Source organism: Parastagonospora nodorum, assembly GCF_000146915.1.
Source record: "Parastagonospora nodorum SN15 chromosome Unknown scaffold_12, whole genome shotgun sequence".
NCBI lineage: Eukaryota > Fungi > Ascomycota > Dothideomycetes > Pleosporales > Phaeosphaeriaceae > Parastagonospora > Parastagonospora nodorum.
In genome coordinates, this window is record NW_001884560.1 from 824,919 (window position 1) to 848,162 (window position 23,244).

A 23,244-nucleotide genomic window follows, 5' to 3' on the forward strand; every position below is an offset into this window, starting at 1 on the left:
GATCTCTCCCGCCCCAAGTTCCACGAACCGATTTGCCTAGATGCTGTGTCAGCCTTGCGTTCATACCATCAGCAATTCAGATACTACATGCGCAGTCAGCTTTCAGCTGAGCGGGACCTGGGAAGCCCGTCATACTTCGCTAGATCTGCGCGTACATTCTTTTGGAATTCGATACTGTTTTTTCGGGTCTTACGGCGTAAGAAAATGGCTTCAAATTCGGGTTTCATGTTCCCCACAAGGCAACCGTCAGAACTGCAAGCCACGAATGCATCCTCAACGTCAGCACTAGCCTGGTGCTGTAAGCCCTGACGTAGTATTCAGACACGATGCAATCCCCGCAAAACCAATCCATATTTGGGATTCAGCTGCTGCGAGTGCGGACCGAATCACATATGGTGCATATAGCCAAAGAGGATACTACTCGATACAGTCCATTGAACTCGTTCGCTGTCTTCTCTCATACTCATATATATCGCATTGGACAATTACAGGTCGAATTCGAACATCGACCCCTCACTGACCTGGGCCGAAGATGACAGCCGACGACAAACAGGTAGACGTTCAAAAATCAAAGCATCGTGGCACTGCTAACTATGTAACAGGCTCGTTCCGAGTATGCTACACCTGACTTAGCGTGTACTCGCTGCCGGGAACGCAAGATTCGTTGTGGGCGAGAGCGGCCCTCATGTAGCAACTGTGAACGTGATGGGGACGTCCAATGTGTCTACCAGAATCCTACAAAACGGGTGAATCACATCAAACTACTGTGGGTCAAATCTCAACCTTCTCCAGCCGGGATAACTCTGACGAATAGACAGATGCGACAGCTTCGAACTACTGCAAGGTCGATTGGCCACCATGGAAAGCAACATCACCCGCATTGCTGCCGCCTCAGGTCGCTGCACAGACAGCCATAACAATTGCTCTGCGAGCCCGTTAGATCCGCGAGCTAGACCGGACGATGAGCTTAATGACGAAACTGGTGAAGACGATGACCAGTCAGATTTTGACGACGCTTGCGACTTGCACATTTTCCGAAATAAGGTCGATATGGCCGATCGCTACCATGGACCATCATCTTTATTCGCGCTGTGTGGCAAATATCGCACGCAATTGCTCGGTGTATACAAGGAGTCCGACTGCGATAATCACATGCATAGCTTACTACACAATCTATGCGAAGCTGCCGGCGCCCTGGAGCCTTTCCCTTTCCACAGCGATCCACTCCTTGGTCAACTCATTCCAAAGCAGCAAGCTGTCATAGCCGTTGGCCACTTCCTGCAGCATCTTGACGTTAGGACGGACATCTTCTCAGAAGCAAGCCTTCTTGCCAATCTCGAACGCATTTATTCACAACGACCAGAGCCTGGTGATGATGCATGGGCAATATGTTTCAGAGCCATCGCTCTTCTTGTGCTGGGAATGGAGCTCTCGGCTCAAGCGAAGACTGCTCTGTTTGGTGATTTTGCGCGCTCCTTCCTCCCTAATCGTGCCGCGCTAGTAAACTCATCTTTACTGAGCACTCCGAGGTTGATCAACGTGCAGGCTCTAATACTGTTGGTCAGTCAATACTCGTTTGCACTGCCCCGGAAATATGCTGACTCTCGTGATAGAGCGTTGCTATGAAGCAGTTTGATCCACCTGGATGGGCAGATGTGATCTTCACTCATGCCTGCATGCTCGCGAGAACCATGGGTATTCATCACGTTCGACTTTCACTTGCTGAAGCTTCTGCGGAAGAGAAGCTTGAGCGCGCGAAAGTTCTTCGGTCTCTGTACGTTCAAGACAAGAGCTTGTGTATTACAAGCGGAACTGTTTCTTGGTTACCGACCCACGACTGCAAGCTTGCTTCTCAACTGAGAGCGGCTGTAGAGCGTCAAGCTCCGTACTCTGACCGCATCCGACTTTCAATGATTCAAGATGATGTTTACAAATTAACGCACGCCACGCGTCGACGGAAATCAGGCCCGAGCAACAAGTCACAAAACCAAGTGAAGTTCGTGGAACAAAAGTTAAGCGATTATGCAAATGCGGTCGGCCTATTCGACCAGGAACCGCCCTACTCCGCACACCGTACCTTGATCATCCTTGAATTCTTGGCGACCCGCATAATTGCTCTGCAACACGGTCTAGGGCTAGACTATGCGGCACAAGTTCGGCGTGATGCAAAAGCGAGCTGCTTGTTACTCTTGATTGCTCACGGCGAAACCGATCCTGAGTCAGTCCAAGCCTTCCAGAGCCTGATGGCCCCAGGCGCCCCTCCTGTCAAGACGAATGACACTACCGTCGTCAACAACGACACAATCCCATTTGGAAGTCTCTTCGATTCATTCTCAGTCCCGGCATTCTTCGTGTTGCTGGAAGATTGTCTTCACGCTATGAAAGAACCGGGAGCTCCTCCAGCTCCCGCTGAACTTGACCATCGAGCTCTTTTACAAAAGGTGTCCGATTGCTACAATCTCCGTACAGGACATTTGCAGTCAAACAATTACCATCGCAAGGTGTCCAGGATCTTCGAGCAGCTTCTGAATCTCATGAAACTGCACGACAAGACTCAACAAAATCCATTGGAAGCGACAGCCCCGGTAGTGCCGGTGGCGGAGATGCTCCCACTACATTTAATGTCAACCATGCCACCTTATCAAGCCGATCTCAACGCTTTTTCGAACTGCTCTATGCCGCCGGTACAGGGGCAATTGTCCGCCTTCCTCCCGACGCCGTCGCCAAGTACGTCCATGTCTTGGGACAATTGGCTGACGATGCCTCCTGGGCCAGGCCTCACAACATCAATAGACGGCTCAAACTCGGGGAATCTTCAAGGGCCAGACACGGATCTACTAGCCGAGATGTTGGGTACATCTCATTCACAGCCTTCCCGGTGGTCAGTGTCAGGATCAGAATCCACTAGCTTACGGAAACGAAGAAGGACGCATGAAGAGTCGGCCGAGGAACTGGATGGAGAAGTTCCGAGCCCGTTGTCGGATTTCCTTATCTCGGGTCAAGAGATTCCGTTTCATCTAATATCGTAATTGGCGTTAAAGAAATAGATACCACAGCATTGCATGGGTTGACAAGCGCTTAGTAAATAATGACATTCATGGCTAAATATTCAACAACTATGGCTCATTGGCCCTCAAAGAAAGCTCGATCACAGAGTCCCAACTTCCCTTTGGCTTGAATATGCGTGTGAGCTCCAGGCGCGGATCGGCAGCGCGCACGACTTCGCGCCACTCTTCTTCGCTGCGCTCTTGCGTGTTGAGCATCTGGAGCATCGTCACATCCACATTTCTGGGTAGATTGTTAGCACTGTCGTACCTTTGGGTTGCATAAAGAAGCACTGGGCGCTTAAGACTTACCTCATGTACCGTTCAGCAATGCTCGATTCCTCCTTGTTCGATGGCACGACAACGACTTCGACCAAGAGAATCTTGCTCTCGGGCTTCATGCCCTGCACGATGTTCTGGATAATCTTGGCCGAGTTTTCAGTCGACCAGTTGTGGCAGATGTGACGCATGATGTACACATCCGCCTTGACTGGCTGCGGCTCGAAGAAGTTGTGCGGCATAAAGCTGACACGTCCGGCGAGCTCCGAGGGGAGCTGCGCCTCACCTTGCTCAACCGTGTGCTTGTAGTCTTGGACTACGAGCTTGGTCAAGTTTTTATGGGCTTTTGCCAGAGCTACGCTCATGAAGCCAGATGAGCCGCCGACCTGTATCAAATTAGTTCTGTACTTTTGAACAGGCTTGTATCATCTTGCTTACATCTACGAGAGTGGCGTTGCCAACTTCCGCCCACGGGTATCCGCGAACGACGTGCTCAAGACTATGTCCATAATCCTTTCCAACGCCCTCCATAGCGCCAAAGAAGCGTGCCTGTTGAGCAGGGTGCTGCTCAAGATACTTGTAGATGGGATCCCTAGTGTTGAATGCGAGTCCAAAGGCACTGTCTTCAGGAGCATGAGAGCCCTGATATTTCTTCAGAGCTTCCGCGAGCTTAGCTCCAGCGGGGAACATTTCCTCAACGCAGTGGCCATACCAGTCCATCATGGCCTTGTTGCTCAACAGCAGAGCTGAAGACGCAGTGTGAACCACATGTTCGGGACTGTCCTCGCGCAACACGCGATTGGTCGCGGACTGTCGGACGATGGCCTTGACCTGGGGTTCGGATAGACCAACCTTGGCGGCGATCTCCTTGTAAGTGGCGCCGCCCTTGAGGGGTATGGCTTGCAGAAACTTGAAGTGGTAAATGCACTGCTGCACAGAATTGTCGACGGACTGTAGTCGAGATAATGAGCTGATGCTTCAAACTTTATGCGTGTCATACTTACACCCCAGCAGATGCGGCGGACCACTTCACCGGGTCCGAGAACGAGATCTTGGAGCGTTCTGGTGTCGTCTAGGATGGCAACGCGTGCGGCTTCGATCTCAGGTGCATTCGTAGTCGAAGGAAACTCCTCCTCCGCACCTTGTTCGAACGAAAGTGGTTTGGCGTTAGTTTGCTTCAGCCATTTCTCAACGATTGCAGTGTTTTTGGCGATGCTCTCGCTGAGGGTCTGGATTGAAGGCATCGTGAAGAAGGCTCGATTGTAAGATTCGAATTTATGTTTGTCAAATCTAGAATCTCTTCGTCGTGATATCTACATGATCATATGGTTTTACCGTCCTTCTAACAATTATTGCATCGCTGTCAGCACGCTGCGCGAGTACGGACGGGCCCCGGCCGCCGAAGCATACTCGGCTTACCGGGGCATCAAGGATGACATCTCCGATCTAGCGCAGCCATTGATGATGCAGAGATACACTTTGGAGTCAAGTGACAGAGCAATCTACGTGTCGCTAGTACTGCGTTTCGTTAACTGCGTGGAAGAAAAATAACTAAAATTGCAATTTCGATCTGGCTGTTCGATCGCCTGAAGGTATGCGCTGCGCTTTGGAACCCCAATGACACCTAAAGGTATCTAACACCTTCCAGCACACTCGTAACTTGGCAGTGTGTTACAGCAATACGCTTTTTCTGAAACCACAATGCTTCCTGCCGACATCCAACTCCCGCCATACCAAGGCCACTGCGTAAAATTGTCGGTCATAAATGGAGCCAAATCGTTCATGCGGGCCGGACTGCTCGTGAACCCAGCTCCGACGAACCACGAACACCTCGAGTTGGCTGGATACTGCTTCTTGGTTGAATCACAGCAGCTTCGCCAGAAAGTTCTCTTCGACTTGGCATTCATGGAAAATGTAACGGCTCGCGCGCCGCCGTCATTACAACCCATGCTCAACAACAAGGACGTCTTGAGAATTGAAGAATGTCGGAACATCGCAACTGTTCTTGAAGAACATAACGTCGACCTCGCAACGATAAATTCGATCATCTGGTCGCATGCGCACATCGATCACACAGGCGACCCATCTGTCTTCCCATCCTCGACAGAACTCATCGTCGGTCCGGGCTTCAAAACCAACTATATACCCGGCTACCCGACGAATCCTCAATCGCCAGTGCTTGACAGTGCGTTCCAAGGTCGAAGTGTCCAAGAGCTCGACTTCTCCACTAGCTCAACGACTATTGGCGGATTCCGAGCCATCGACCTCTTCCATGATAGCTCATTTTGGGTTCTGGAAACTCCAGGTCATACTGAGCATCATATCAGCGCCTTATGTCGAACAACAGAAGACTCGTGGGTGTTCTTGGGGGGTGACGTGTGTCACAGTATTGCGCAGGTTCGACCGAGTGCATTTAGATCACTGCCAGATACAGTTCCTGCAGATGTAATGGGCAAAGCGGAGCCGCCTGAAAGCTGTTGTTGTGCACATCTTTCGCAGCATGTGCGGAAAGAAGCAGGTGGGTCGTTCTTTGGTCTCGCGCCGGGTATGCAGGAAGACTTGAGTAAGGCACAGAACACGCTTGAGAAGCTGAAAGCCTTCGATGGGAGGGATGATGTATTGATCGTCATTGCGCATGACTCTAGCTTGTTGGATGTCATGAGTTTCTTTCCAAAAGACATGAACAGATGGAAAGATCAAAATTGGGCAGAGAAGGGTAGATGGAAATTTCTTCGAGACTTTGACAATTGAAGTTCCTCTTGAATCAATCTCATCAGCATCAGTGAACTTGCTTCAGTTCTGTTTACAATGTGAGATACCCGTTTCCGTCTCCTACCTTAGAATGTGGAGAGAGTAATCTTTGCGATGTACAGCTTGGCTTTTCATCATGCGCGTAATATACAACCTCGTACTAGCCAAGTCTCACGGCGAGCTCATCGATTCCATCACTATTCATGGGTACGCTTCACGCCCGAGTACCAGTACAACTTGCCGAATGGCAGCAACGCAGTTTGCTCTCCGCTTTCCAGAACCCACTCACTGAGATCCAGACCCTTCTGGCGAGCCAGGAGCGCCCATGTCTCCTCCGCGGTACGACCTCGTGTGCAGGAGACATACCCATCCACAGCATAAAATATCGGTGCGATCGGGATGAGATACGTAAACAGCAGGTGTGTTGGTGACCAGTAAAAGTCGTACAGTGTGGTGAAGAACACTGACAAAATGACGATCGTAGTGTTCAAGAGAGAAGGAATCGTTCGGTGCGTCATCTCAAAGATCCTGGAAGACTCATTAGCTTGGTTCAGCAGCCATGACTGATACAGGATCGCGCCGGCTGGAATAGTACGCGAGAACAGCTTCACGCGATCCGTTTTGTATGTACACTGAACTTACATGAAAGCATCTGTGCTCTGCACCGCACTGGAAAGGACCTTTTGCGCGGCGTCATCTTTGAAATGATGGAAGCACAGGTTGAAAATGCGACACTCCTTAGTTCCTGGCTTTGCCATCCTTCGGGGTTTCGTAGCATCCACTGGCTCCCTGATGAACGAGATATGCTCACTGCGTTTGGCAATGGCCTCCCAAGCCTTCAGATCCGGCCAAAGATCAGTGAGGACAAAGTCAACAGGCTTATATCCGCTCGCGGTCAATTTTTCGTTCATCTTCTTCTCCAATAAGGGTGTTGGGCCTCCAGCACCAGCACAAGCATCGACGAAGGTGAATTGAGATGCATTTTGTGGTCCACGAAGGGTTCGGAGGAGAAGGTCGCAGGCTTGGGTCGCAGGAGAACCATTCTTGCTATTGGATGTCTGCCACATGCGAGCCAAGGCTCTGTGGGTGTGTTCTCGAAGCCACGATGGGCACCAAGATTGGTCTTCGATTTCGGCGAGGTGGAGACGAGGAAAGAGTACCCAGCTAGTCATTTTCGATAATGCCACGTGCGTTCAGACGTGTCTGAAACAAAGAGGAGAATTTTGGACTTGGATTTTTCCAAAATAGCAAGTTCCCTTCGTCTTTTGGTAACTTGGACTCGATATGTGGCTTCTGTAGCATTTCGCGGTGCGTCGGTGCTCGGCGCCCGGGTGGGAAATCACAACTCAGAGCTGTGCAACAAGAGCGATCGCACTCTTTTCTCACGCGCCGATCCTACTCATATTCGAATGAATCTATGTCTTCGCTCGTCGGCATCCAGAAAAAAATCACCCAGTGCGTGCGGTTCCATGCAGGTGTTCCGGGAAACCGACGAAATTGTACCAAGCACCTGAATATCCTCAGGCATCATACAATAGGAATGGACTGCAGATCTGAGGCTATGTAGGCTTCTGCCATAAAAAACTTGGGCTGGTAGACGGATGGAGATCTTCCTGTTTTGTGTATGGCACGCGACATTCTTCGTCCCCGACGATGAGCAGGGCGTGAACAGCCACATCAGATCTTGAGTAGCACCATAATATTTCTTCTTTAGCCCATAGACTCGGGGTTTTTTTCAATGACTTTTATGCATATAATTGCTCTGCTCGTTGTATGATCACATCGCAGTGTTGCAGTGCATGCTGAAAAGTCGTGACTTCTCACCCATCAAAACCGTGTCAGCCTGTAGCAAATTGGCGCTTTGTCGAGACATGATATGGAATGTCAAATCCGATTTTCAGCGTATCTATTTGCGAAATGTGATGTTCCATGTTTTAATAACATAGCAATACAGTACAATTTATGTCTAGAATGATATGCTCCGTTCCTAGATCTTGAGTAGAACAGACCTGGAAGCATCCGGACTTCTTATTATTCATTCAATAGGGATGGGATTTTTGGGGAAAGCAGACCTGTCCAGACTCACCATTACACTTTGACAAAAAGGCCGAACCCACCCTTCCAGACTCTAAGTGCAGTGAAAATTGCCCCAGCACATATGGCAAAGGCGCCTCCAAAGATCCAGAGGTTTCTGAAATGTTGATCAACGTGCGAGCCCAAAAGTGCGCCGCCACCAAGACCTGCCGGGAAGACACCTAAGCCAGCCAAAGCCAATCCCATACCAATGCGCGTGCCGATCTTAGATTTGTCTTCTATAAGCGTAACGAAGACTGCGGGCGGGAGTGCGAGGAAAACGCCCTCAAAGAACCCGAGTAATAGAGTCGTCGTGACAATGCCGCCAGCTGAAACAACAGCTGTATTGCAGAAGAGAAGCGCACCCACGATCATAGCACCTGAGAGCCGTTAGTTCATGGACTTCCGTACATCAGAGACTATCTCACTCGGCATGATGACGTTCAGCGGCCCTATCGTGTCGGACAACCAGTTGGGTAGAGTTCGACCGAACATTGATCCAGCGTTGAGGATAGGAACGAGGTAGAAGGCCAAGCTTGTATCAACGATGCCAGAAGCCGTCCCAAAATACGATGTGTAGAATACTGTGACATAGCAGCTCGTGAAGCCCATCATGACCCCCGCGACCGCCGTCATGAACTTGCCATCGCTAAAAGCTGTCCAATCGATGGCTGATCGCGCCTTGGCTGGTTTGGCGCGCACTTTCATGACCGCGAACGGAATGATCAAAGTTGCCAACGCGGTGAAGCCTAATATACGCACACTCCATGCGAATCCAACTTTATCAATCAGCTTGTAGAACATGATCGGGTATATTATACCGCCAGTCGAGCTGCCAGATGCCGCAATACCCAAGGCTAACCCGACATTGGAAGTAAAATAAGTTGGCAAGATTGCTACCGCTGGGACGTAGAGACAGCCGCCCCCGATTCCAACCAAGAACCCTTGGGTCAGTATGGCTTCCCAGTATGTTGCAACAAGCGAAAGCAGCATGTGGCCGAGCACGACACCGAGGCTGCCTACAATAAGCAGCCATCTGAAGTAACCACGGTCGTACAAGGGCCCAGCAAATGCACCAGTTGCAAGCATGGCGAGAGCTTGAATTGAGCCGATCCAAGCTATGTTAGAAGAAGTAGTTTTGAAAAGTACGCCAGACTCGTAATACGTCTGGTAAACGCCGAATCTATTCATGCATTAGCTCATCCTCAGCCAAGCAGGTTGAAAGATCTTACGTGTTAAGAATGCCCCAGGTATTGAAGAACAACATCCATGACCCAAGGACTTGTAGCCATGCTTTCAAGCCTCCGTTCGGTGGTATATCCAGCTCATCTTCTTTGGTTTCGACGGCTACTGGCAAGGTTATCGTTACTGAGTCTCGAATTTTGGCCTGAGGGTAGTCGAAATGCCAGTGTTCAGCCCTGGTAGGTGACGAAGCTGAATGTAAAGCAATTGCAGACATGGGGACGTATGTGATGATTGTTCCTGGCCTACAGACCTGATAACCGCTTGAGGTTTCCTCCTACATGTAAGCTAAAAGCAGCCTATCCCATTACGGCGGTGCAATTTCACCCGCTCACGGGCCGCACGCCTTATCGGTCGTGAGTCCATGCTTTCGGAATCCGGCGCTAAACGCCACTGAGCATTCGGCATCCTCGCAACTGCAACAGAACGTCGGTTGCAACAGCTGTTGTTGTGTCGCTATGCGTTTAAGCGGTCGCTGTTGTCATGACGCGTACCTAGCTAACGTCTCCCAGGCCGAGAAGCTCACCGACATCACATGCATCTCACTGATAAGGGAAGTTCAGGTCGAGCAGTAACAACCACTTAGCCTTGGGCACGCAACTTGATGGAAGCTGTCGAAATATGGGATGGTCGACGCGACCAAATATCGAAGCGCGTGCTCACATAAGCAGATCTACGTTAGTCAGGTCCTCCTCTCACAACTGCCGGACACGTCCCAGCCACCAACACCAGCCACGCAACAAATAAACTACAGGCCGCGTCATCATCGATCACGGCGCAAGGGAAACAGGTGGATGTCGTTGTCCAAGGTCATCGCTCACGGCACAAATCACAACTGAAAATCGGTATACATTGTACTCGAACCAACCGCTGGCTTCCACCAATCATAGCCTAAGGAGACTTTCACTCAGATCAAAAAAGAGCTTCCACATTACCTAGTAGTACGAACGAACAATTCGACTCGACATGGGTAGGCCCAGCGCTCACTTACGAGATGCTGCATGAAGACGGCTGTTGACAAAGGCAAAATCTGTTGATCGTGACTAGGAACGGATTCGACTACGTTCAAGCACCAGCGAACGTCAGGTCTGACTCAGATGATGCAAAAGGATGTGTTTCAAGTCGATCAAGATGAGTTGGAAAACCGGAGCAGACAAATGAGATGGACGCATAGGATACACAGCAGCTTGAGGCCAAGTCGCAGTCCATCGAGGGCAGAGCAAAAGGGATAACGACTCAATCATGCACTGGTTACAAGACTTGGACGGGCCCGTCGATCGTTTGTGGTAAAACTTCACCAACATACCACCAATCGCTGCGGAACTTGGGCACTTCTTGTGTCGACCGTCGTTCAGCTACAAAAGATTCTCCAGGAGCGCAACGTGGTAATCTACTGCGGCAATCTGCGTTGACGGCGTTCCAGAAGAATTGCTGTATTCTTCCGTACGCCTGCAGGCACTTGCTGCCAATACGGCGATACATCGCGCCGTCGGCTTTTGATTCAAGCATGGTTCTGCCTTACACACTGCTCGGCATACCTCCTCTACTTCACTCTAGCGACGCGGCAGACTTGGCCCAATCTGACTACACTTGATCCACTGAGCACATACTCGCTAGCTTAGTACTTCCTCTGCTCGAAGAGATTATATCGGCGGTACTATGGGATGCGTCTATGATCGATTGTCACTGCTAAATCAGAAGTCTGCCGCCTTAGACACCGACTGGTCATTAGACTCAAGTCAGTGACCAGTTCGGCAACAGTAAAAGCGAGCTTTACACCGGCGGTGACAGGGCGATGTTTGCGAAGCCTCTAGGTGCTGCGGCTGTGAAAGGGCAACCTAGCCCATGGATTTATGCGCGAAGCATCTATACTTGGCCACAAGTCATCATGCCTGATGAAATAATGTCCCAAACTGCGCATTGCTTCTTGAGTCCATGGCAAGATGGGTACCGCTCAGGCCGCTGACTGTGTTCAAAACAAGGCCGTGTATTCGCCGCACAGCTCTTTCGTCTGATCCAGGATTCAACCTTCCCAGACGAACCTCGGGACTCGCTACTATGGCTATTACGTATTCTCAAGATGTTCGAAAAAGCATCGTGCTCACTCCCGAATGGGGCAAGGATGAGTTAGGAACAGTGCTACTATGGAACTGCATCAAGGGCATGAGCTACGTCCGCCATCGTCAAGTTAAGAACACATTGAAGTTTCACGACCAGCGAGCTCTTCTCACAGTATGATGGCATTAAGCTCTGCGTACATTCAGTTCAACCACACGGTGTGCGTTTTATGAGGTGCAACTGTGCACTTCGTTTTTCGGAGACAGCATGACGCGCATGTCATGGTCGTGGAGGATCATCTGCAGGACGACATGTGGGGCGAAGCTTGCATTGATATCGAGATACCGCCTGTGGAGTTCGCAATATAAGGCTGGAATGTGTGCCGCATGTTCAGCAGCGAGTATTGGCAAAACCGCCTGTCGAGGCCCTGTTTCCACTAGGTACTGAGCTTAGGGCGGCCTGAGGTTGGCCGATGCCGGACCGTAGTGGGCTAGAAGTTGTCGCGCCTACAACAGAAATCTTTTGCTTCAGTCCTATTACGATCGACCGTACGATATCGATCGGGAACTTCGTTTGATCCTACTGCTAAGTCGCCGGTGTTTGTGCGAAAGATAGGAGCCAGGTAGACAGCACGATCGATCGTACCGCGCGGCGGACGCGCCATATTCATCAGTCGTCCGGTAGATCCCGACTGGAGGGGCAAGGCTGGCATGCTAGGCACCGGACAAATCGCTCCGAGATTGAAGTGGTGGTTCGAACTCTGAAGCCCACCCATGACCCGCCTGGTAGGGGCGCCCTTTGCGTTGCGGGCTGGCCCGTACACCGAACTGCTCAACAACGAACATAAACCCAAGCAATTGAGTCAGGATTTTTAAGTTATTCCATCTTGGCCATTTAGACATGACAAGCAAGGAGGTGGACGAAAAGCATTTTACGACAAGAGCGCTGTGTTTCCAATCTTGCGCATACCAAATGCTGCGAATTCCACCAATTGATGGAGTGTGACTTGTCGCCAAGCGTGCTGCGCGCTTCTTGTACGCCTTATAGATGTAGTTCTAGCGTTTCAGTGCCACGAGACGAGAACTGACAGTTTTCGGAGTAATTTATATTGCGACTTTGCGGGGTACACCAAGTTGTCGATGTGATGGACACGCAGATTGTCGTACTCCGTTCAGGGAGGTGCATGACTTCCCGCTTAGCATCTGAAGCGATTATGCACGCGTCCCGACGGGAGGGAATTTGGCTAGCTTGGTCATATTCATCATGGTGATTGGGGGAATTTTTGGAACATGGGATTTGAAACATCGCGCATCGCGGGACGGAGGGCGCTATGCCATTTCGGTCCGACTCGCGAATCTAGAGTGTTTTGAACACCCAGTCAAGAAACGAACATGGACCAAGGAACCACTTCCTTCCGGCCAGGCGTCTGCCAGTAAATGAACGAATCCCTCCAGCATGGGAAGCCAAGAGTCGCCAAGTTTGTGATGTGGACACTGTTCAGTTTCAAACGGTGTGGTGGGCCCTCGTAAACGAAGCTCCGGTGTGACACACTGATTGTGGACAAGTCGATCACAAAACCCGGATTCGAGAGTTTCTAGAAGGAGCACTATCGTTCTTATAAGTATACTGGTGGACGCCGGAGAAACCGTCTCATCCTATCCCGTTCTTTTCAGCCTTGCATTTGCTTATAGCCTCGTTTTCGCCATCCACACTCTTGCAGAGCATTACCTTCATTATATATACTTTTCACGTAGAATCCCTGTTTCGACTTCGAAAGTTCCGTTTCCTATCATCAAAATGCAGTTCACCATCGCCACTATCGCCGCCATCGCTGCATTCGTCGCACCCATTGCAGCTGGACCTGCAGCCAACGCTCCCGTTGGTGCTTTCAGCCTGAGCAAGCGCGGTGTTCCAATCCCCGCTTCCAAAGGCAATGTCGCCCTCAAGGCCCCCCAGACCGTCTCTGGTACCTTCGACGGTGGCATGAAGACTTACGGCCGCGGTGTGTCGTGCACTGGCCAGACTGAGGGCGGAGACAAGGACGCTGTGTTCATTGTTGAGAACGGCGGAACTCTCAAAAACGCTATCATTGGCAAGGACCAGATCGAGGGTGTCCACTGCAAGGGAGCCTGCACAATTGAGTACGTTTCGGCATCTGCTCACTTATCTTGAACAGTCACTGACAGATGCACAGAAACGTCTGGTGGGTCGATGTCTGTGAGGATGCTCTCTCCCTCAAGGGTAACGGTGACGCCACTATCCGTGGTGGAGGTGCCCAAGCTGCGTCCGACAAGGTTATCCAGCAAAATGGTCAGGGAACTGTTACCATCGACGGCTTCCAGGTCTCCGACTTCGGCAAACTCTACCGTGCCTGCGGTAACTGCAAGAACTCCGTTTCTCGTAGTGTCGTTGTCAAGAACGTCAAGGCCGTCAACGGAAAGACTCTTGTTGGTATCAACCCCAACTTCGGGTAAGTCTTGCCGCTCTGGTGGTTCACATCACATAACTGACTTCCTTTAGTGGTACTGCCACCATCACCGGAACCTGCGCCACTAGCGTCAAGACCATCTGCGAGGAGTTCAAGGGTACGACGCCCGGCAATGAGCCCCAGTCCGTTTCCAATGGCCCCTCCGCCAACTGCAAGTACACTGCTTCTGCGATCAAGGCTTGCTAGACGCTGGCAACAATACTTTGGATCACCCGAAGGCATGTACATCACATTACTTCGTGGTAGGAATGCTTCAGCATCGATGGCTCTGAGTGAGGATTCTTGTATATACTTTCAACTTTACATAACATATGCGGTGCTTGCGCCGCTTTTCACCATTAAAAATGGTTTCACTGTATCTCAGTTGTACTGTCGGCCTTTGTGTGAGGGTGATTAATGAGAACTTGAGAACTTGTTGCTTCACTCCACTTTCACGCCCCACTAGTGTCAAAGACGCCTATCCCCTTGTCAGCATCCTCTGAAGGCTTTCTACACAGTCAAACAGGAAGCTTGTTCTGCCCGAAAGCTACACGAAGCATCGGAGCACAAATAGTTTGAACGATGCAAACACGATCTCTTCGAATTCAAAATGGCACCGATGACAGAAGAAGGCAAGCTTGCGGAGCACTTGCAAAAGATGTTACCTCTGTGAGTACAAGAATGCTGCCAGTTATCTTGCAACATACTTACAGCACTCAGTCTCCAAGGACCTTCAGCAGAAGTCGTTGCCGGTGCAGCTCCGAACATTGCAACCTGGTATATCCCGCAGGCACTTCGCATCGTCAACTCTGAGTACTTTCGTACCGCTTGCGAAGAGCCTATCAAAAAGGGAATTTTACGAAAGATCGCACTCCTAGACTGCAAACCAGAGCTGTTCCAGCGCTTCGTCCAATGGATGTACTTTGCTACTCTACCAGCCAGTGAAACCTTCCGATCGTGTGAAGCGTTCCAGCTCTGGAGTCTTGGCGAAAAACTCACAGCGAGTGGATTCAAAGACACCTTGATGACGGAGATTCACGTGCTGTTCGCATTTGACGCATCTCGTCCGAGCCCATGCTTCTTCATCACGGAGGAGGCAGAGTGATGCTAGACTCAGACTGAGCAGTATTCTCAACTTCCCAACTTCTTCCTCGACACGTTCCCACAGCACTGGAATTACCTCACAGAGTACTCGAAGAACAAGTTAGCTTGGTTGGGCCTCCTGGCTGAACATCCTGATCTCAGTTCTTTCTTACTCTCCGCTCTCGCTAGTAAGGATATTGGCCGGGAAGAGGCGCTCGACACTAAGCCGCTGGCTGCGTACCTCGAGATGCCTAAGAACTAGGTGCTGGTTGGCAAACGAGAAACTGGTACTTAATGGGGAACTTTGGACGTTGGAAACTGGAGAGCTTTCAGTCCTTTGGATATGAGCTACGCTATATTGAAATTGGCATGGGCGTGACGAGCAGCTGAAGCTATTACAGAGTACCCTGACGAACAAGAATGCAGGTTTTCTCGCGCTTCATTAACCTCTACTTGACGATCGATAATGCTATCTCAATTACCTCGTCCTCACTCACCAAGTCAACTTCACCCGTCTTTTAGCGCCAACGAGCCTCACTCACCTTGTTCCCGCACCGAATCCAACGATATGAACCTTCCTCTTAACCCACCAATCCTTCTCCTCCATATCTCCGCCATGCCTCAACTTCGGGAGATCCCCCTCAAACCAAAGCCGTCCTCCACCCCAGCAATCATGACCCTCCAACCCTCGACAGCCCTCCCAACGCCCCCAGCAACCCCCTCAATGCCAGCCCCACGCCATCCCTACCCAAAGGCGCCTTCCCAAGAACTCGTATTTCGGAACCTGTACGTCTTACGCGTTGCCCCTCCCCTTCCTACCCTTTACTGATGGCCTGATCCAGGATCCGCGGCCCCGCCCTAACTCTCCAGATATCCAGCGAAGAATTCATCCTACCAATCGCGCTTCTCTGCCATCACTCTACGTTCTTGCGCAAGGAGATAAGGCAGATGATTGAGATGGGTATGGGGCCAGGGAAGAAGCGACCCCTCGAAGAGCCCGACGAAGTCAAAGTCGAGAAGAAGAAGAAGAAGCGCAAACCCGAATCAGAGGAAGAAGGAGGAGCCAAGATCGAAGATGAAAAGAAGCGCAAACTCGAGTCTACTTCTGAGAAAGAAGAGGAAGGAGGACATGTCAACCCCAACTCCAACTCCAACCCCAACCCCAAACCCGTCCTTGACAAGTCCTCCGGACCACTCATCCTCTCCCTTCCCCCGACCTTCGTCTCGCCCGATATCTTCTCCCTCTTCCTGTCATACATCTACAAATCCGGCTACTCCCCGAGCGTCGACGCACTGCCAGCATCATACACCGCCAACACTTCCAACAACCACGTCGCCACCACCACCGTCTCAACTACGCTATCCACGACAGACTTCATCCCGCCCTCAATCCACGCCTACCTGCTCGCACACCGCCTTATTGGTCCCTCATTCATGAACCACACGCTCGCACGCATCTACGCAGGTATCGGAGTGTACTACCCACTTTCGCCGACGCTGATGAATTTCGTGTGGGTGCAGACCAAGGGTCTTGCTTTGGGCTCTGGTGTTGTGCCGCTGCGCAGACTGCTTCTCCATGTTCTGATTGCGCACTGGCCGAGTCAGCAGTTCCACATCATCGCGCGGAACGATCCGGCAGCGTGGACGATGCTGTTTGAGGCGCATCAGGATTTGAGGCAAGAGTTCATCATGGGACTGCAGGGTGGTGTCAAGGTGCAAGCTGCGCAGGGGTACTTTGTGGGCCTGGGTGAGATGGTGAAGGTGGAGGGTTAGTAGTTTGGTGTGGAAATTGGAGTTGGGGGTGGGATTTTGTATTATTATGGGCTGGTATTTGCCATCTGTGTGGCGGCTTTATGGGTATCTTCCAGGCCGAAAGCCTCAATTCCGTCAATCATGGCCCTCCTGGCCCCTTCAATCCGTCCTTCCACTTCATGCACAGTACGCGCGCGAGAATCTTCAGCCCTACTTCTAAATGAACGTTAGCATATATAATATGTACAGCTGGATAGCCTTAGTGTACTATAGTATCACCTTTCGATGATACTATAGACCCTGAGGATGATCAGGACTCGCCTTCATCTCCTCCTTCTCTTTCTCCGCCGCCTTCTTGTTCCTCCGGGGAGGAATGTCGATGAGCTTGACCATACCCGGAGTGACCCGGGTGATGGTCATAGCGGTGGCGACATGGAGGGTCGGCTCCTCGTCCAGGTCGATGCTACTGGAAATGGAGACGAGATCGTCATCATCATCGTCTTCCTCTTCAACTTCTTCGGCGACCGCATCACCTCGAACACGAGCCGCGAATGGCTCAAACTCCTTCTTGAAAGCTTGATGGCTCAGATACATGCCGGCAACTTTGGCATCCATGGCCTTCCTGGTAGCATCATGGTCATCGCACTGTTGGCGGATCCTCTCGAGCTCAATCTCGAACGGCGTGAGATCTTGACCTTGAATGGCAGGAAGCAGCTTCGCCTTGCTGAGCGCGATGGGCGTGCCGTGCACCGCGAACATGTCTTCCTTGGGTGAGTCGAGCTTCGCAGCTTCGAGCTCTGCGTTGTACTTCAGGACTTTGAGCTCTGCATCGTACTTCTTGACTTCAAGCTCCGCTGCGTATTTCTTAGCTTCGAGCTCGGCGATGCGTTTCTTGGCTGCGAGCTTTGCGACGCGCTTCTTGGCTTCGAGTTCTGCTTCAGCGACGTCGAGGAAGCGGTCTTCGACAACTTGGAGCGGACTGCGACGTTGAACCACACCTGGCTGCTGCGCCTTTGTCTCGACGGGAGTAGCTGAATGCGCGTCGACCTCTTCTCCTTCATCCGCAAGCTGAAGACGACGCTCGCTGCCATCATCAATAGGAGACACATCCTCTGGGCCTAGCTCATAGAGTCCGCTAGTCTTAATGGGCTTGAGAGAGTCAAGACGTTGAGGAAGGCCTTGGCGGCTGTACGGGCGGTACTGGTCAGTGTATTCGTCGATGACATCGAGCTCCGTGTTGCTCTCGCCGCCACGGTAAGCAGTGCTCAAGCTATCACGCGAAGCCTCCGTGATCGGCGTCAGCCTATCAATCTTGTCTTTCTGCGCCAAGTGCTTGTTGACAGTCTTAGGGTGCGGTCGTTGACGAAGGGCGGCATCTTCAGAGCCTGAGCAAGCATTCGAGTCGGGGGCGTACTGCATCGGGCGGCCTGTCTCGACCATACCGATCCTATCAACAAAATTAGTCTCTAGCTCCTCGGGCCTCGAAGCAGTGGTGTTCGGCGGCAGAGTCAGCGTGTAGGGATCGGGCTGGTGGCGGGAACGGGCTGGGGAGAGCAACATTTTCTTGGCAGTCTTCATGCTGGTGCCCCAGAAGCCGGTCGGTTTGGGAGCTTCATTCTCGTCGTCAGCAATGAAGTTCTTGAACGCGGTCTCATCGAGAGTACCGAGGACCCTCTGAGCCTTCGTGGGCGTAGCCGGCGGCAGTGGGGAGGTCACAAGAGGACTCTGCTTGCGAGACGTGTTAACAGAGAGCAGACTATGCTTGGTCTTGATGTCAGTAGTCGCGCTCGAAGCGCTTCCGGTAGTCGGGACAGGAGAGTGATCGCGAGGGCGCGAATCATCTGTAACACCGCCTGAAGGAGGATCTATTGTTGTTAAAAATGCGCACTGTTTTGTATTGATCAGACTTACGGAAGTTCGCCATGGACTGCGAGGCCGGGAGGACGTTCGCGCCTTCCTGAGCATGGGTGGCAGCGGCATGTCCATGTGGCTCTGACTCTGAGTCTGCATGGGATGCGCCAGACTCACTACCAGCATCAAGGACAGGCAAAGTCTGTGACCTGGGCACCGCGTTACGTGGGGGAGCGCGAGACAAACGACGCCGCTGGCCTCCCACCCTGGCCGCTGGCTGTCGTGAGGGGATGCTGTTGCCCGCCATCTAGAACGAGTACTTTTGGGGGCTGTGCGTGGGTAATGCAGGTACGAGGAGGGGTTTGTCGCTGAGGTGGTTGCGATAGGTTGCGTGGAGGAGGAGCGATCGCGTTGATACGCGTGGTTGTTGCTGAGTCGAGGCAAGAGCAAACGCCGTGACAACAAGCGGCAGATTGGGCAAGAGCATGCAATAACATGACGTTGCCGGGTGACGACAAGGTGAAGAGAAAAAGATGGAAGCAGAGAGAGCATCGGCGTCATGAGCACATTATGAGTGTACTCACTCACTTCGGTGAGGAAAAGTTATTAAAAATCGGAAATTAATGATTAAATCAGAGCAACCCAGCGGTATCAAGAATGAAGAGAAAGAGAGGGTGTGTATACCAAAATGTTGTAGAAGAACTAGACAATATATGAATCGCGAAGAGTTGTCTGTGCAAACCAACTTCTAAGGGTATACTACCAACAGCGGGTGCCCATGCTCGAGTCTGTGTAACAGCCGCATTGTTGGACGCCATGCCTAAATCAAGCTCAACCTCACGTTGCACAGGCGATCTTGTCTCACAGCGCCACAGGCACCCTGAAACCACCATGGATATGTGTAGATGAAAGTTGTTTTACCAATCTCTCTGTTCAAGCTCGCCGACCAAGCTTGCTTTTGAGCCTCCTAGCCACCGACCGCAAACAACCCGTACCCTCCTTCTAGGAACCCACGTCGTCTTTCTTGTCTGTGCCCGGCGTCGTAGCTTGTTCACTCCCCAATCCGGCCTTCAGCACCTCTGGTGAACTTGGTACACTCTTGTCTAGAGACTGCTTTGGTCCGAGACCCACTTCGCTGATATTTCCTGATGGAGTTGCAGGCGGGCTTGTCGTCTGCTTGCCTTCGGGCAATAGATTAGATGGTCCACCCAGCGATTGTCTGGAGTCTTGTGATCGGACTGACGACCTGTGGGACTTGCTACTTGGACTGACACCCAGGCCACGGTGTACCTCAATAGGAATGGGAGCAGGATGATGGGATAGGAAGTCGGTGATCTCAGCATCGCTGGTACCTTGCGGTGTCTTCGGTGGGTTTGATGGGGTCGGTGGTTTTGGCGTGTTGAGTTGAAGGAATTTCTGTATCGCGTTGCGGTCGTCGTTATCATCGTCTTCGTCGCTAGTACCACCAAAGTATGTATCCCAATCGCCCGAACCAATGCTTCGCGTGCTGTCCATGGTGTTGGTGCGCTGTGGGGGCCTCTTGAGGTTCTTCAATGGTGCCAATTCGTCTGGTACTTCTCTGAGCTCGCTGTCCGTGCGCTCAATCGGGGGCTGTGAGCTATGTTGTCCCTTCACATGTTCGCCATCAGCATCGACAGGTTCAGTAACAAGCTTCGCACGGTCAATAGCAGGTTCCTCTTCATCTCGTGTTTGGGCGGAGTACGTGTCTGCGAAATGTGTGTCGCAGAGGTGCTTGACCACTGGCCAGCCGTAGGCGTTGGCGAACATGCGGCGAACAATAATATTGTTATGCGCATCAGGTTCTAATCGGACAAGAACTTTACGCCAAGAGAGATCCCTATGGTAGGCTCGCGCAATCTTCTCCTCGACACGCATCTGGCCCTCGTCTGCACTGGCAGTGGACTCAGTTGTCATGGCGCTGCCGCCCGACATTGAACGACCATTGTTGCGCTTTTTTGTCGGCGGTGGCGGGATGTCTTCTGGGTGGTAGATTCGATCATGGAAGATAGTTCGCGCTCGAGTTGAGGGATCCACAATCCATGACTGAGGAGGTACTGGAGGGTTGATGAGATCGCCAGCAGATTCAAAGATGGTCGTTTTGGGCGGTGCTCGAGAGCTCTTCGAACTGTTGACAATGGAGTCGCCACGGGTTGCTTGAGGTCGTTTCTTGTGCTCTACAGCATGTGATGGTGAGCCAGATCCTGATGCCTCTATTTCATCATCCTTATGGACCGTCTGACTCCGTGTAAACATCTTCTTATCTTTGGTCGTGTGCTTGCCCGTAGGACGGATGTAGCTCCACCACTGCATTAGCGTATTTTGCGGCTGGAAGTATTGATCCGACTCTTCATCAGATTCATCGTTCTTCTTCTGCCCTTCGGAATACTGATGTTGTGCAGGTCCCACCACTGTCTGTGTCTCATCGTCCTGGTTTGTAGTATCGGCGCTCGGCAGTGGTACGCTTGTGTCATCTCCGTGTAGAGAAGGAGACAATGGACCTTCGCTATCATCATCGGAGACGTTGGCTCTTGACGGATTTGGTGATGCATTTTGTCCGGTCAATTGGCCGAAGCCCCAAACAGCGACAGTTCCGATCAGTCCGTTCTCTCTGCGCGCCTTGTCGACTCGTTCAAGCCCTCGCCAGTCAAGAAACAATAAGCAGCTCGTGCGCAGAGGTACTATGCCGTCGTTGACGACATTCGAGTACAGTGTGCGATTCCTGAACATGCGCAGCACGACGTGGGCCGGTCCAGTAGGCAGGATGCGGAGAAGTGGCTTTGCGCCAGGGTCTTCATGGTCGTGTTGGCTGGCGGATTGATTCCCAAAGACACTGCTCATAGCAGTCCAACCACTTTTCGCCAAGGTGGGTGTTCTCCAAGTAAGTCCAAGGTCCTGTCCGGTGCGGCCCACCAGCCCAAAGTCCAAAGCAAACTTGACGTACATGGGATTCTCATTACTTAGCCCTAGCATCGGTGATGCCATGCAGATGAAGTTGATGGGCTTGATCTTTGCAAAGAATTCGGGAGAATGTTTGTGGATGTAGGCAATAGCGTACGTCTGCACAAGTCCGCCTAGAGAGTGCCCGATGAAACTGATACTCGTGAACTTGTACAGACGTTTGTCTTTGGAAGGTGGGGGCCGCTGGACAGTACTACCATCGTGTGCCGGTATGCCTTCGTCAGGCTTGTCCTTGACCGGAGAAAACGTGTTTGATATCTTCTGGCCGACAGACTTCTTCATGGGCAAGAAGGGCTGGTCTGGATACGTGAGTTGCAGCACATATTTGGCGAGTCGCTTGCCGAGATACTGGATGCCTCGCTCGGTCTTGATGACGTTGCCGTCGAAGCCACGCACGACGACTTCCTCCTCGTCATCGTCATCCTCGTCTTGAGCTTCAGGCATTTCATCTTGGCCGCCAGACAGAGGCGCGGTGGAAGTGTCTTTCGCTTCTTCTGAGGCCTTTCCCGCCTCTCTTTGCTCACGCCGGCGCTTCCTTCGATCCTCGCGTGCTTGCCTTGCAGTCGCATCGATGCTCTCTTTCAGGTACAGCATATCCGCACCCAGATTGCTATGCAGGCCATGTGTCACGAGCACAAGGTGGATATGCTTCTGCTTGGCATTTTCTACAGGCTGCTCATGCTGCTCGTCGCCCGACTTCCTCTTCCTGCTGTGATCCTCGTCCTTCAACTCCGGCAGCTCTGGTTTGTTCCACAGACTGGTGGTATCGTCCACGACCAACTGTATGGCTTTCGAGTAGACGCCCTTTCTTTGCGCGGGATGGTGCGAGACGTGCTTCTTGCTGCTCTGCTGGTGGTCTGTCACCTTTCCGGGCGCTCCATGGCTGTTCCCGGTCACGGCGGTGAAGCCAAGATCCAGCGATCGCTCGTCGCGTGCCACGAGCAGCTCGTAGTGCACCGACGCAGAGTTGGAGAAGATGATCTGCGAGGCGACCTCGATTATCCACGTCGCACTCAGAGGCGATCCGTCTTCGTTCCGGCCATTGTCGCCATTTCGCATGTGCTCCGGCACAGTCAGCTTCGCATTCCAGTGGCCGCCAGCCTTGACATTGGGCTCGAATTCGGGGTTGCCGTATATTCTCGAGTCGTCATTCTTTCGGTTTGGGTTGAAGGTGGAGGGGTACGCGGAGACGTGGATGGTGTAGGGCCCGTGGAGGTAGGCGGCGCGCAGCGGGATGGCCGACGTATTTCGTATGCGCACGTGAAGGAAGGCAGGCGAGGGCAGAATGCGGTCTTCCGAGGGCGTGTAAGTTACTGTATAGCTGCATGCGCGTCTTAGCACTCATCCGAACCAACCTGGGACACTCCCGCGGCGCGTTGAGACCAGCCCATCCAACTGCCGGTACGTACCGCACCACCTCGCCGACTTTGACGCTGCCCGTCTGATGCAGCAAAAGCATCTTTACGGCGCGGCGTCGCTCTGCTTCCTGCTGCTTCCGCGACTGTGTTCCGCACAGAAAATACGAGGGCTCGGGTCGTGTGCGCCCCTCGTCCGGGGTTTGGGCGAGATGATATGTGCGCGGTGCGAGCAGCATCTAGCATCTAGCGGATCTCGCGGACGGAGACGCGGCCAATGGTGAGATTCTGCCCCAAATGCGTCATCGAC

At 52.0% G+C, this 23,244-nt stretch overlaps 10 protein-coding genes across 10 annotated transcripts; 5 read left to right on the forward strand and 5 right to left on the reverse strand.

The window, feature by feature from the left end:
• Nucleotides 1-858: 858 nt before the first annotated feature.
• On the forward strand, nt 859-3,029 carry SNOG_08284 (hypothetical protein; the record flags this gene model as incomplete). Its single annotated transcript, XM_001798549.1, has 2 exons — nt 859-1,560; nt 1,614-3,029. The coding sequence occupies 2 exons, from the start codon at nt 859-861 to the stop codon at nt 3,027-3,029; spliced, it is 2,118 nt and encodes a 705-aa protein (XP_001798601.1).
• Nucleotides 3,030-3,116: 87 nt separating this feature from the next.
• On the reverse strand, nt 3,117-4,567 carry SNOG_08285 (hypothetical protein; the record flags this gene model as incomplete). Its single annotated transcript, XM_001798550.1, has 4 exons — nt 3,117-3,288; nt 3,357-3,709; nt 3,762-4,274; nt 4,328-4,567. The coding sequence occupies 4 exons, from the start codon at nt 4,565-4,567 to the stop codon at nt 3,117-3,119; spliced, it is 1,278 nt and encodes a 425-aa protein (XP_001798602.1).
• Nucleotides 4,568-5,024: 457 nt separating this feature from the next.
• On the forward strand, nt 5,025-6,074 carry SNOG_08286 (hypothetical protein; the record flags this gene model as incomplete). The annotated part of the gene is made up of 2 exons (XM_001798551.1): nt 5,025-5,699; nt 5,823-6,074. 2 exons carry the CDS (start codon nt 5,025-5,027, stop codon nt 6,072-6,074), a joined length of 927 nt encoding a protein of 308 aa, XP_001798603.1.
• Nucleotides 6,075-6,097: 23 nt separating this feature from the next.
• Nucleotides 6,098-7,246, reverse strand: SNOG_08287 (hypothetical protein; the record flags this gene model as incomplete). Its single annotated transcript, XM_001798552.1, has 2 exons — nt 6,098-6,602; nt 6,717-7,246. The coding sequence occupies 2 exons, from the start codon at nt 7,244-7,246 to the stop codon at nt 6,272-6,274; spliced, it is 861 nt and encodes a 286-aa protein (XP_001798604.1). The 3' UTR covers nt 6,098-6,271.
• A 916-nt stretch (nt 7,247-8,162) lies between these two features.
• On the reverse strand, nt 8,163-9,236 carry SNOG_08288 (hypothetical protein; the record flags this gene model as incomplete). The annotated part of the gene is made up of 2 exons (XM_001798553.1): nt 8,163-8,527; nt 8,576-9,236. The coding sequence occupies 2 exons, from the start codon at nt 9,234-9,236 to the stop codon at nt 8,163-8,165; spliced, it is 1,026 nt and encodes a 341-aa protein (XP_001798605.1).
• Nucleotides 9,237-13,244: 4,008 nt separating this feature from the next.
• SNOG_08289 (hypothetical protein) lies at nt 13,245-14,121 on the forward strand (the record flags this gene model as incomplete). Its single annotated transcript, XM_001798554.1, has 3 exons — nt 13,245-13,588; nt 13,642-13,917; nt 13,968-14,121. 3 exons carry the CDS (start codon nt 13,245-13,247, stop codon nt 14,119-14,121), a joined length of 774 nt encoding a protein of 257 aa, XP_001798606.1.
• A 403-nt stretch (nt 14,122-14,524) lies between these two features.
• SNOG_08290 (hypothetical protein) lies at nt 14,525-15,259 on the forward strand (the record flags this gene model as incomplete). The annotated part of the gene is made up of 3 exons (XM_001798555.1): nt 14,525-14,583; nt 14,635-15,015; nt 15,160-15,259. 3 exons carry the CDS (start codon nt 14,525-14,527, stop codon nt 15,257-15,259), a joined length of 540 nt encoding a protein of 179 aa, XP_001798607.1.
• A 354-nt stretch (nt 15,260-15,613) lies between these two features.
• On the forward strand, nt 15,614-16,770 carry SNOG_08291 (hypothetical protein; the record flags this gene model as incomplete). The annotated part of the gene is made up of 2 exons (XM_001798556.1): nt 15,614-15,783; nt 15,840-16,770. 2 exons carry the CDS (start codon nt 15,614-15,616, stop codon nt 16,768-16,770), a joined length of 1,101 nt encoding a protein of 366 aa, XP_001798608.1.
• A 270-nt stretch (nt 16,771-17,040) lies between these two features.
• On the reverse strand, nt 17,041-18,907 carry SNOG_08292 (hypothetical protein; the record flags this gene model as incomplete). Its single annotated transcript, XM_001798557.1, has 2 exons — nt 17,041-18,590; nt 18,661-18,907. 2 exons carry the CDS (start codon nt 18,905-18,907, stop codon nt 17,041-17,043), a joined length of 1,797 nt encoding a protein of 598 aa, XP_001798609.1.
• Nucleotides 18,908-19,602: 695 nt separating this feature from the next.
• On the reverse strand, nt 19,603-23,173 carry SNOG_08293 (hypothetical protein; the record flags this gene model as incomplete). Its single annotated transcript, XM_001798558.1, is given in 2 exon segments — nt 19,603-22,892; nt 22,909-23,173. The coding sequence occupies 2 exon segments, from the start codon at nt 23,171-23,173 to the stop codon at nt 19,603-19,605; spliced, it is 3,555 nt and encodes a 1,184-aa protein (XP_001798610.1).
• Nucleotides 23,174-23,244: the final 71 nt, after the last annotated feature.